General features: G+C 40.9%; 1 protein-coding gene across 1 annotated transcript; it reads right to left on the bottom strand.

The window, feature by feature from the left end:
- On the bottom strand, nt 822-13191 carry CKAP2 (cytoskeleton associated protein 2). Its single transcript, XM_021376927.1, has 9 exons — nt 13073-13191; nt 9840-9927; nt 8384-8459; nt 5805-6616; nt 4857-5046; nt 4123-4290; nt 3539-3611; nt 2491-2878; nt 822-1652 (listed from the first exon to the last, which is right to left on the bottom strand). The coding sequence occupies exons 1-9, from the start codon at nt 13131-13133 to the stop codon at nt 1421-1423; spliced, it is 2088 nt and encodes a 695-aa protein (XP_021232602.1). The 5' UTR covers nt 13134-13191; the 3' UTR covers nt 822-1420.

A 13266-nucleotide genomic window follows, 5' to 3' on the forward strand; every position in this document is an offset into this window, starting at 1 on the left:
GGGCGGAGAAGGAAAGCAACGCGGCCCGCAAAGCCGATCCACTCATCCCGGCCTCTGAGGGGACGCCGCGCGGGCAGGGCGGAGCACAGCCATGGGGGAGGGCGTGGCTCCAGCGGCGCTGCTGGGGTGGGGGCTGGCAGAGCACAGCGCTTAGGGCAAGGGCTGGCTAACAGTGAGCTGCCCCGAGCGTGGTAGTGTGCTGAGTCTTGCTGCTCCATATTGCGCAAAAACCTAGGCTTAAGCCCTGTAATCAGTCACAATGAGTTTTCTGTACACTAAAAGGCTGAAGCAGTGGTCGTAAGACTAACACTAGGAAAAGATGTTAAATATTATTTAACAAAAGTGGAGTTAAAGCCACTTTGAAAGTATAGATAGTTGCGGTAGTTCCATCTGCTGGAGTTTGGTTGTTCCCCACACTGGATTAAACATCCCATCGTTTATGTTACAGAATTCCTTATTAAAAAAAAAAATCCAGTTCCTCCAACCTCACTTCATGCAGTTCCAGTCACTGCACTGCTGTAGTCATGGAGCATATGCTTGGGTTTCCCTGCCCTTGATTAGGAAGGCTCTCGCTGGAGAAAACATGGTGCAACAGTACACATTCCTTGGGGAGAAGAGAAGCATGCCCTTTTTGCCAGCAGAAGGCTCGAGCTGGCTATGAAGACTAAGGTCTGAAAGAATTGCCTCTTTTCTGCTAACAGTTCTCTTTCAAGAATCAACTAAAATAATTCCCAGAAACCCAGTCTTAGGGCTGTACCCATGAGCTACAATTGACAACCCCAAGCCCATAAATGAGACACAAATACAATTCAACTGATTTGTTTAATAAGTCTACCCTATTACAGACTAACGGAAACAGAGATAAGGTAGGTTAGTGAGATTATTGGCAGTCAGCTAACTAAAAGGATTGTACTCAGTTTTGTTGAAATACCCCCTAAAAACAGATATTGCAGTTTCAACTAGTTGTACACCACACAGCTAGTTTCTGTAATAGATATTTCCCTATTGGAACTCGTAAGTTACTTTTGATCCTTAAATTAAGGAATTAGAATATGCAGTTCTGAAGAGTTTATAGGAATTGTAACAGGAAAACAGTAAATATTAACAATATAATCACTGAATTGTTATATGAAGTGTGTTAAGCCTAATCTTTAAGTATATAGTATCAATCAGATTTAACATGAAGACACTGATATTTTTAAGTACCAAACAGTCCATTAGATTTGCCACAAGAGTCTGAAAACACAGGAAAATACAAGTTTAAAAAAGCGAACTAAAAATCAGATTTCATCCTAGGCTATCTACACAAGGTTTAGATAGCTCCTCTCCTAAAGCTGCTAAAAAACATTAAAAAATAAGACACCTAGGCTTTCTTAAAGATCCGATCTCCCCCTCCCTCATGTAGTGTTAATGCTACTTTTTACTCTTCTACTTCAGCACTTGTTTCTTCCAGTTTGTCATTCTGTTTGTGGATAAGTGTAGTTGCTTTAGATTCCAATTCCTGCAGCTGTTCAGATGAAGAGACACGAGAATCTGTAGGAGTATCTGCAAACTTGCACATCTTCTCCCGAATTCGTAGAGAGTACCGCAAAGGGGTTATAATCTTCAGGTCTTTAGCATCAGAGTCATCTCCTTCATAGTGCATCTTCACACTTGAGAAAAGAAACAAATTACTTAACACAGGAACATGTAAGCTACCTCTGTAGTACTTAGCAGAAGCAAAAATATCATCATTCCTGTTCAATTCTGTCTTCCAAAAGAAGACAGCAAACAGATTCTTTCCCATCCATACAGTTAGATATCCATGTTCTTTTTCAGGAAAGATATTTTAACCTTGTAAAACTCCTGAAAAGTTTCTAAATGAAGAACCCCCCAACTACTCCCATCTCAGTTTCATCAGGAAGAGGTTATCCTTCTCACTGTCAGAGACAGCAGATAACTGTCAGGAGCCCAACTCAGCTCATTCCAGAGCTGAGCACAACTTTCCCCAGCCTATTGTCTCAGAAGAAGTGTTGTGGCAAAAGAAAAAAAAACCCAAAAAACTGTTTTCTGCTTCATCCTAGGATTACCACCCAGGATTTCTGCATCAAGATACAATTACAGGACAGTTGCATCTTGTTTATATCCTCTGTATTTTTTGACATACAAACATTCAAGTCTGAGAAGAGAAACAATTGGAGACACCCAATTCCTCTTGATCTAGCTCACTGTAGAACTGGGACAGCTATATGGGCTCTGAAGCTAGAGAGTTCTGTCTCTGCCACGGAGACATTTTACTATAGTGAGGCATTTCAACACAAATCAGTTATTTGAGGAAATTAAGGAATTATTTTAAAAAAGAAAAGAAAGAAAACAATCCTAAAAATTAAGTGCTTGAGTACTTTTAACTGGATGTTCTCAGATGCAATGCTTCCCTCTTTCAGAATGGCACAAATTTTACTTTTGCCCCAGATGCTGCTTCTTTCCAATAGTTACCTTAAGTAATCTTACCTTCCCATATAGGGGTTGGTAGATGGATTACAGCTCATTAAAGAATCTGTGTCATTATCCTTCTCAGGAGAATTAACTGTTTGAGCTGTGTCTTTTACCCTATCTTCACTCTGCTCTTTTGTTTTGCATTTTCCTTTCTTTTTTGTACGTTCTTTATTTTTGTGCTTTTTATTCTTTTTTGGCAAGATCTCTTCTTCAGGTTTAAAGCTTGAATCTGTCTCTTCTTTTTTGACCTCTTCATTGTCAGTCTCTGCCTTCTTGTCATCATTCTCTGCTTTCTGATCAAAGGTAAGATTCTTGAAGGTCTCGTGAACCTGCTCAACAGATGAATTGAGTTCCTTGCTCATTTCCACTACCTCATTTAAGTGAGTTTCTATCACAGCTCCCCCTAAAATTGAAATAGGAAAGAAAAGTATAGCTGTGATTAGTTACAGTTAGAGAAGTTGATGTTTCCAGGGATCTCTCTGAAATATTAGTTTTGCATGAGAATGAAAGTTATATAACCAAGTCTGAGCCTCAACAATTTAAGTTACCGATCATTTTAGTCACCTTCAAGAAACTCAGGCTGAGTACATCCTGAGAAGTCATTCCCTTCCTTCCCAAGAGCAGTAACTCTGACTAGAATATTTCAGTCAGTTTCTGAGATCAAATACTCAGCAGGCTACGCTATATCAAACAGGAATTTTTTATATAGCTACTTTGCTTCAAAAATTAGGATATTTCCAACTGACACTACACATCTGTTATTGAAACAGCTTACATGTTGAAGAGACAACTGGCTTAGTAAATAAAAAAAATATTGTTATTTATTTGATTCTCAGGCTAAAAAAAGCTGGACAATATTGATTTGATAGAGTTTAAGTTTGAACATGAAAGCATCTCCACTAATTTATTACTCAAGTATTAGTTTAAACAAGGTTGTTTTCAAATGAAGTACCAATCAGAGAAATTTCCATGAAATAATTTGATATAGGCACAAGTATTTTAAATAGTTAATTTGCGCTGCTTATCAAGCCAGACACTGAACTAGTATGAAACACAAACTTACCATCCTCCGACTTAACCGAGTTGTCAGTGTTTTTGATAGCATCTATTAGTATGCGTCGTAGTTCATCTCTGGGCTAGAAAAAAGGTTTTGTTTTAGAAAAAGAACTCCAAAATCATATTCAACTTTAACTAAATAAGTTACAGGGAAAGTGGTACATAAACATACAATGTTCATATTCTTCATCTTTTATTTGATGCTTTTCAAAGTCAGAAGATGAATGAATCCTGTATTTTCTGTATTCAGTGCACTAGAGCTGCATTTGATGACCTAAAACCTTGCCGATATTAAAGCAAAGGAATTAAGTCCATCAGTACTGTAAAACAGAGTTCTGTTTGGATTTCTACTGATATGGAAGCTTTAATAATTTATTCTTCTAGGCAGAAGATCATATGGTGCTATGATGAATCTTCTTGAAAGCAGAAAGGTATTACAGCAATTATAGAGCAAACCAAACCCAAATTCTTGTGCTCTAACAAGTCACATGACTCTTCTTTCAAGTATTTATTAAAATCAGCAGTAGCTGTATTTTGTACATACTACACTTTCATGCTTTTTAATCTCAAACTTCAAGACAAGTTGCTCACCATTGCCCCTGCCAAAATAGCCTCCTCATAGCCAGCCACAAGATTTTCAGGAGGGCCCATCTGTTCAAGACGCATCCAGCAGATCCAATATTTTGCAAGCTTTTTAGCCCCAGGAATGCTCTCTATCAGTTCTTCCAACATGGCACGTGCTTTGTTACCTTGACATCCCTAGAGTTGAAGGAAAAAAAAAAAGTTCAAGTGCAGTGCACAACCGTATGGGGCACCATATTTCAGCTAGTTTTGATGCTAAAAGACAAGGGTTTTTTGCTGTTATTTTGAAAAGTGCCTCTGAAAGTTGAGGACAGCAAATATTTACAAGACTGAACTATGAACATGAGCTGAAGAATTCTCCATTCACCTGTTCTTCCAAATGAAAACTAGTTATGCTATCCCTCTTACACAGAAAACTGCATAACCCATAGATATGGACACGGAATTGCTTCATAAACACTTCCAGAAATCCAGGCAAGTTTCTACAAATGCAAACATGTTTTAGATTAGTTACTTCATAGCTCTCCTACTTTATGATTTTACCATTATTGTCTAATTGTACTGTGAAGATTTGCAAGTTAGTAAAGTTGAGCAACAACTAATTCCACCAACTGTCAGCAAAATCCTATGATATTGCTTAATTTGGGGAGCAATTCATCCCTCGCATCTGATTCACAGGTCCACCACATACTCTCATGCTGTAGGGCTCTATGAGCAGAATTTGTAGGCAAGAGACTGAATACCTGCTCAGCTAGCTGCAGACATTCTGCAAGAGTCTTGTTGACTTTTTCACTATTTAATTCATGATCTAAGGAACCACCAGAAGAGGAGAGTTCTTGTTCTTCATTCTTAGGCTGGGTTCCCAGAAGCACAGACGTAGGTGGCCTCTTCATCACTTTTCCTCTCGATGCCCTCCATTCAGCCAGGCGAACTCTGTATGTAAGAACATTATTAGCTGTAGTGAAACAGATTTTATGATTGATTTTACAACCAACTGACATTAATTGCAGTAAGTCACACAAAAACAAACTTTGTGAAGAGTATCCACATAGTCCTCCTAGTCCTCTCCTTCCAAGCCTAAGAGGCATACATTTGCCTCTGCGCACAAAGCAGAGAGAGCAGCATAGGACACAGCTTCTAAAATTCAGAAATAATGTTTAAGGGTAATTCAGTCTTCATTTCATTTCAATCCCTTTGCCATAAGACCAGCAATTTTTTTTTTGTAAATGTGACTTTTTACAAAGAGTACTACCAATACTAAATAACTTCTGAATTGTGAATCTTTACCCCGTCATCCAGGATGCATTCACCAAGTTGAAAAGTATTTCATTAAGTAGTCCCCTTCAGTCCATAAACATGTCTTTTTTTTTTTTTTTAAAAGCACTAGCATTCACATGCAGTTCATTTACAGGAGTAACTGTCATGCTTAAAACTGTCACTTCACTCAGCCTGAAAAATGAGTGCAAACAACATATTTTATATTTATAACTGCACAGGCACAAGCCTGAAGAGCTTCTGCAACTAGTCTGAATCCTAATTTCTCACTATTAAGCATACAGTTTTAGTCAATTTCAAACAATCCAGTTCTCCTCTTTTTACATCTACAGCAAGAACTAGATCAAATAAGATATCCACAGAAAGAACAAATACCTCACAAGATCAAGCTGCTATACAGCGACTAGTTCAGTTACCTTCTCTCCTCTGCTGATTCTTTCAGAAAAAGAGATTTCTTGACATTGTTAGTTTTATAATCCTGTCCTGTCTTGGCACCGGGAACAACAGAAAACTGTTTTGCTGGAGCTTCTGGTTTTCCACCTTCACGAAGGTCTGCAGATTTCTTCACTCCTAGTGTTCCATGGTCAGAATTAATAGGAGCAGCCTTCGGTGGCTGAGGTCCCCTCTTTCCAAACATTTTTTGGACTGTTAATTTTTTTGGTACTGTAGCAGATGTTGATGGCTGTTTATTTAGGCTGGACTGGGAGTTAATAGCAGGTTTGACAAATGGTTTTCTCTGTAGTGGTGGGACACAATTAGGTTTTACGGAATTAGGATGATTTGTGACTTTGACAGTCTTCAGTACTACATTGCAGCTGCCTCTGGACAAAGATTTCACTGCTGGTTTGGTGGCAGATGTAAGAAGCTTCTCGTCTGACAAAGAACTCTTTTCCCCCTCACTCTTTGGTGCTTTTCGGAAGGAGTTGATCTTGGATTGGATAACTCTGCCACGATATGTACCGAGCACTGGTTTCTTCGGTAGGCTGACATCTGAACTGTGTTTTTCTGCTGTCGGTTGTTTCTCTTTTATGTTTTTTACATGCAAGGACTTGCTGAGTAATACACGCTGAGACTTTATTTCAGTGACTTCCTTCACTGAAGTGTGGTCTTCAGGATTATAGCTTGTCTCTGATGCCAGTGCGATTGTAGAAGATTTTAAAATAATGTCTTCTTCTGAAGTTCTGCTTGACCGGTCCCATGAGAGCTCATTGGCATTCTCCTTATCTTCCTGAAATCAAAAGCATTTCCATGAAGATGCTAGATGTACATTCATGTTGAAGGCTATTTAAGTTTCCTAGAGGCTTTCACATATTTAAGCAAATCAATTAACAGTAAATACCAATTTAGAGGTGATAGTATCTACAGAAGTAATGTATATGTACACATACACAAAGTAGAACATTTGTCAACTATTATTCCAGAACACACATCTAAGAATTAAATAATAATTAAGTTTTGCCTTGGGAGTAAGAGGGCCCAACCTGAGAGCTAAACTTTCCCCACAGAAAGAAAATTCTTTTAAGGCCACTGTCAGCTTTTAACTGCCTTCCAGAAAGAGTTTTACAGTACATACTTGCTTTAGGCTGTATGCAGTCAAAAGCAATATCTCAATTTGAATAACCTCTCTCGTATTGGCAGTACTATTCCTCCTTTTTCCATGGATCTACTACAGTAGGTAGTGAGTAAAGTCTTTAATTAGGCCAGTAGGATATGCTACCAGAATAGCAAGAACATGTCATTAATGATTTGTAGATAAAAAATAGACACTTGTTTTATACAGCATTCTCCCCTACTACTCCCTGAAACTCTTGTCCTTACATTCTTAGCATATAACCTCTGAGCTAGGATTGAGAAGTGCATCTAGTCCCTTCCTCCAAAGAACTTACTCCACAGCATCTGATTGAGCACTGTCCAAAGGAAAGCTCAGAGGGGTGAAAGATCCAAATGCAGGGAAAAACAGGAAAAAAAGAACGTGAACAGCACATGGAAGTTTGTACAAGTTGCTACTCTTATTTAATGAAATACCACTGACTTGTAAGAAAGCTCTACTGCATCTCATTCCCTGATCTGTCATTCAATCTTAGAAGCTCAAACTCAGCCAGGCCAATAACTGCTTCTCAAATACAAAGGCTGCTATTTAAGCAATCCATGTAATTTAACTCTGGTTAAAAAAAAAAAATCATATTAACGTGGACCAAAATACATCCCCTCAGGAAATTTCTTTAAAAAAGTAAAAACACTTTTCAGAGTTTTTTTGAACACTCCGTTTTGGGATTTTTAAGCCTTTTTCTTCTCACTTCAAATAACACTAGGTTTCCTCAGTTCTTTCAGATGCTAAACTCAAAACTGTCAAATGAAAGTACTAGTTTTCCATCTAGCTTTTCCTCACCCTTTTCCTGAGAAGAAGTCTGGAGAAGAATCTGTATATTGCTGTTTATAGCAGTACAATCGTATGCACCTTAATTCTGGAAAAGTCAATCAGAATGACGGAGAAGAATTCCTATGCATTTGGAACAGACATTCGGCATCATCTTCGGATTACTTTAAGTTTGCCAGCATTACAACTGAAAAACCACACACATTGTTTGTTTTTTTAAGTAACCAAGCACAGTAGATGAATTCTCTGTTCTGACAGGAGATTAAGATAAGATTTTAAATAGCATCCCTGAAGACTGAAAATAGATACAAAGAGTTCTGAAGAGTCTCAAGAGAAGGTGATAAGAATCATTATTTGCAATAATGGAGTTTTCTTTAATTCCCTCTCCAGTCAGGTACAAGCTAAGTACCAATATGATCCATTACATACAATAATGCCGCAGCTCTTAAAAAAAAAAGATACATGAAACAATCATTGAATAAAATCTTAACTAAATGCGCCTCTGCACCTGCAAAATTCTCATGTTGTGGAAGTTACATTTCAGGTATTTGACTTCAATGAGCAGAACACTGTAACCATAGAAGGAGCTCCATCAGTATTTGCCTAGCAAAGACTTACCATTCCTGGCTTTGGAGATGCTGATAGCTTTGTTTTATCTTGCAGTTTATTGCTAGCTGCTTTCCTAGTTCTGCTACTGCATAAAGAAAAAAATTAAAGATATCTTAATCACAACACAAGAATACGGTCTGGGCAATAATCCACAAGCTGGATTCACACTGAAGCAATTCTGCTCAGCATGTGCTCTGTCTCTAGAAAAGAGAAATTATTAAGCAAGCACCGGGCATGGCCCAGACTGCAAGACATCTCTTCCCACACCACAGAAAGCTGGCTGAGGCAGGGAAGAAAAGATAACTGACTGTATTTACTTCATATATCATTCTTGTGCTTAGGGATAAATACAAACATATATCAGCTGCAACGTATCGGATAAGGTCAAGCTTCCTCTATGGTGCACTTGAGGGGGTGAGGGGAATAGCAAAAGAAACAGAAAGCAAGGAAAAGTAAAGTAGGTCAAACACAAATATAAGGTTACTAGTACAATTAAAGTAGCAAAAAAAAAAAGCTTTCTACAACATTAAAGCATGTGCCTTTTCCTGCTACACAGAACAGTTATTTGATGGATTGTATTTATTCTTGCAATTTATGTGCATTTTATATTCAAAGGTCACTCACTGTTCATTTAGATTTGTGCCATCAGGATGTTCTGTCTGGTGCTGAACAACACAGGGAGCATGCCGCTCCAAGTACACAAAGTGGTAAACAAGGCTTTCCATTTAGATAAGAACAAATTCCATGCTGAAATTTGCTAATTGCAAAAACACTGAAGTGGCAAATCCAAAACACAAACTAACATTAGAGCTAGCATCTTCTGAACTCCTTAACAACACTATTATCTATAAATTAGCTATTCTTGCTTATTCCAAGTCCTTTATAATGAATATCCAGACTTCAGACAATAGTAGGAAAAGTATTTGAAATAAAGTAAATAACAAGAAGCATTAATGATCAGTGGTATGTGCCCACAATCTGTTCACAGGAAGTTATGTTTATCTTCTGGCCACCACACAGCCTAATTTCTATTATAATACACTTGCTCTTAACAGAAAGTATTAAATTGATAGCTACAAAATATAGTAAAGTTAGACCAACTGCACTGTGAACACATGCACCGTAACCTGAGCAGAAAGAAAGGAGAAGAGAGTATTTGCAAAAGGAGGGCTCTAGAGGCAGAGTGGCACCTGATATAAGATTTCTGCAATAGAAGTGTCCTCCCTTGCCTCAGTGTTCAGTGGAACAGATAACATACTTAAATTACATCTATAAAACAGTGCATTTGTTTAACGCAAGCTTTTAGTAGTTACTGCCAATAAAAGGACTTTCAAAAACCCACGTGGTCACTCTCATTGCATGGTCTCATCTTTTGACTGTGATTCTCTGCAAGAATGGCCACTTACATCTTTCTAACCATGCCATTTCCAAAAGGAATATAAACAATAGCAGAAAGTCATAGTACCTGATTGATGTCTCATTTTCGTGAATGGGCATGCCAGAAAAGGTCTTTTTTCTTGATAGATATTCTTCAACTTTTTGTCTTCTCTGTTCTAGTAGGTTTAAAAAAATGCATTACATTGTGTTACATTTTCAGCTAAACTACTAATGCCATACTTTGCCTCTTAGAAAAAAAGAAAATGTAGTTAGGAAAGCAACAAGACATTGTTAAACAGACACTATTGATCAGACAATTCTTTAACGTTCACAAACATCTCTCATTTCTTGAGGAGGTCTAACTGCAAGGGGCAGTTCAACGTAATTTCACAGCTATACACAATGACTGTTTTCCTGCATTGGCTACTAAGCTAGAAGAAACGTAAACTGAATCAGCGGGAAGAAATTATGCTCAGTTTTACCTTTCCTGGATGCTTGTCTGTAGATGCCATTCACATACCTGCTGCTGGTTTAGCAAGCCCACTTTTCACTTGTGACAGCCATTAACAGACATAGAAAAACAAACATGAACCCAACCAACCACCTGTAAAAACACTTGCTTCTCTTACATTGTCATCTAGGATTCCGCACAGATGTTGGACCAAGAATAGTATCGTGATTTTATGATTTTTGGTTATTGGTATTCCACATCATAACATCATGTAGTGTATGTACCTGGTTCTCGGAAGAGAAGGACTACTACATTCCCCACGGTACTTTGCTCCTCTGTTACCATTTTTCGGCCAGAGGGAAAAGATAAAAACTTGCAGATCACGAGACCTCGTCCCTTTTTCCGCCCGTCTCTCTTCTTGGCAGCACCTCGCTCTCCAGCCGTCTTATTGTCGGTAGTAGAATAAGGCCTACCTTGATTTTGGGACATTCTCTCTCTCTGCATTGGATTTACCAGCTTAAATTGTAATTATATTGTATTATAGTGTGTTGTTTTGCATTCCGATATCTTATTTAGTAAATTAGTTTGTTTCTCCTCAGATTGTTGCCACTGTTCTTTGCTCTCAGGGCCATCTCTTTTTCCCTTTCCCCTTTTCCCAGGGCGTGGGCCTGTGGGTCCCCCGTCCCAATCGTCATGGAACTGGGCTGAACGCCCGTAAACCGTTGACAAATGGAAATGTTAATAACAGTGCAATATGAATCTGAGTACGTCTTAAGCCAGCCCTCAGTGTCTTAATACAGAAATTCATGCCATAATATAATCTTATTTCCCATGTTCTTGCTGGTTAACTACATGCAGACTGCCAGTCCTTCTTAGGATTATATCACTCAACTTCAAATTTTAGAGTCCTTTCCTCCACAGTGAACAAGGGACCTCAGTTTACTGGAAGCAGCTGGGATAGAACAGTCCTGCCCAAAGCAGAAGTCAAGTAGGCAGTGGCAGTTGGCACAATTAAGTCTCCAAGCCTTGCAACTGCCACACAGTGTGACTAGAAGGCAGAAAGTTAAAGTGTTAGCCACTGACTCGGAGCAACAAACCTTTCATGGCACTCAGGTGCAAAGCTGGGAGTTCCTCTCCCTGAGAGACAGATTGATTCACCAGTGCAAGACACCAAGAAACTCACAGAAAAACACAAATGCCTCCTTTCCAAGGCAGGCATGATTCCCTTCCCAAACCTCTTCACGCCTATTTTTTAATCTTTCAGATTTTGTCTTGGCCATCATTCTTGATTTGCATTTCAGAAGTCACCACAGTGTGCATCAAGTCATAGAATCATTTGAGTTGGAAGGGACCCCTAATGGTTATATAGTACAAATCCCCAGCAATGAACAGAAACATCTCCAGCTAGATCAGGTTGCTCAGAGCCTGGTCCAGCCTGGCCTTGCAAGTCTCCAGGGATGGAGCATCCACCGCTTCTCTGGGCAACCTGTGTCAGTGCCTCACCACCTTTATTGTAAAAACAAACAAACAAAAAGAACACCCTCTTCCTTATATCCAATCTAAATCTCTCCTCCTTTACTTTGAAACAAGTTCCCCTTGTCCTGTCACAGGAGACCCTGGTAAAGAGTCTGCCCCCTTTAGATACTGAAAGGCCGCTCTCAGGTCTCCCCAGAGCTTTCTCTTCTCCAGGCTGAACAGTCCCACCACTGTGTTCCGTCAACATTGAGATATTTCTACCTTATTGAAGCTGAGAAAGTAGAAGTTACTTGAATATTGCCTTTGAGACCTGAACGATAATCCTTTAAGGCAAGGAAAGAATTAAGTACTTAATTGAGCACTCTAAGGTTAAAAATAAAACAAAGGAAAACAACAACACCAAACAAACAAGAGGGCTGTTACCCCACAGAATGTGGTAATTGCTGTTATAGCCTCCTCCAAGGATGGGAGAGCTGAAAAATTAAGTTTTCTCATGCCTGAAGCACATAGGCAGCAGAGGGGATTGTGACTTCGGCTCACTGCAGAGCTCTGTTTCACTTATTAGGCAAGGCCAACTCTGCTGGAAAGCTAGGTAACTATCAGCATGCTGGCTACCTAGAATAAATGGTAACAGTTAAGAGGAGTATCGTGTCCTTGTTTTCTACATTAAGGCCCTGCATAAAGAGAAAGCAGGGGGTGCTTTGTAGAAGACTCAAGGGCTGAGCTCACACACTCGTTGCGCCAGACCATCAGGCAGAGCGGATCCATAACAAGCACAGCCACGCTTAATATCCGCACTGACAGCGCTGCTCGCCGTAGCCCCGCTGTTGCCAGAAGCACTGGCTGTTCAGGGCAGCTCTCCCGGAGCGCAAACTGGGCTTTGGCAAAGGCAACTGCAGCACACGCCCCTTCTCCAGCAGGGACACCGCTCCGTCTGATTCACCTCCTCACCGGCCGCCGTGCGGGTGCCTGGCGCCGGGGCCCTGGCCGCGTTCCCCTGCCGGGCTGGGCGGATGCAGCCGCGGAACACGACGCGCCGGGCCGTGCCGTGCCGAACCCCCGCTGCCCCGCGATGCACGGCAGAATCCCAAACCTACAGCACGCGCCGGCACCACGCCGAGCTTGGACTGCGCCCGGCTCCGGGAGCAGATGGGCACTTTACTCCAGAGCTGCCCCCGCGGGAGGGAGCCAGCTTCCACGGCCCTACAAGCCCAAGCGAGCCAGGCTCAAACAAAGCACGTAAAGAAACGCACGTAACGCGACGAACGAACTCCTGACAGGCAGCGCAGCCCCTGTGCTTCTCCCTCACTTGCGAGCTGCCCCCTCACCCAACGCTGAAGGCACGCGGGGCGGCAGAAAACCCGGCCCATCTCGGCCTCCGGCCGCGGCCTTACCTCGGTACTCCGGCTCGGACCTGCGGCTGGCGGGGAGCTGCGGGGGGAGCCGTGCCGCCATGGCCGGACGGGTTAGGAGCGGCCGCGCCGTTTGAAATCCCCGCCGCGCTCCGCCTCTCTGATTGGCCGGCCGCGGGAATTGAACGAGCCAATGGCGCTGCCCGCACCGCGGCGAGAAGATGGCTGCCGTTCCC

The sequence above is a fragment of the Numida meleagris genome, chromosome 1 (assembly GCF_002078875.1).
Source record: "Numida meleagris isolate 19003 breed g44 Domestic line chromosome 1, NumMel1.0, whole genome shotgun sequence".
In the NCBI taxonomy this organism is placed as follows: Eukaryota; Metazoa; Chordata; class Aves; order Galliformes; family Numididae; genus Numida; species Numida meleagris.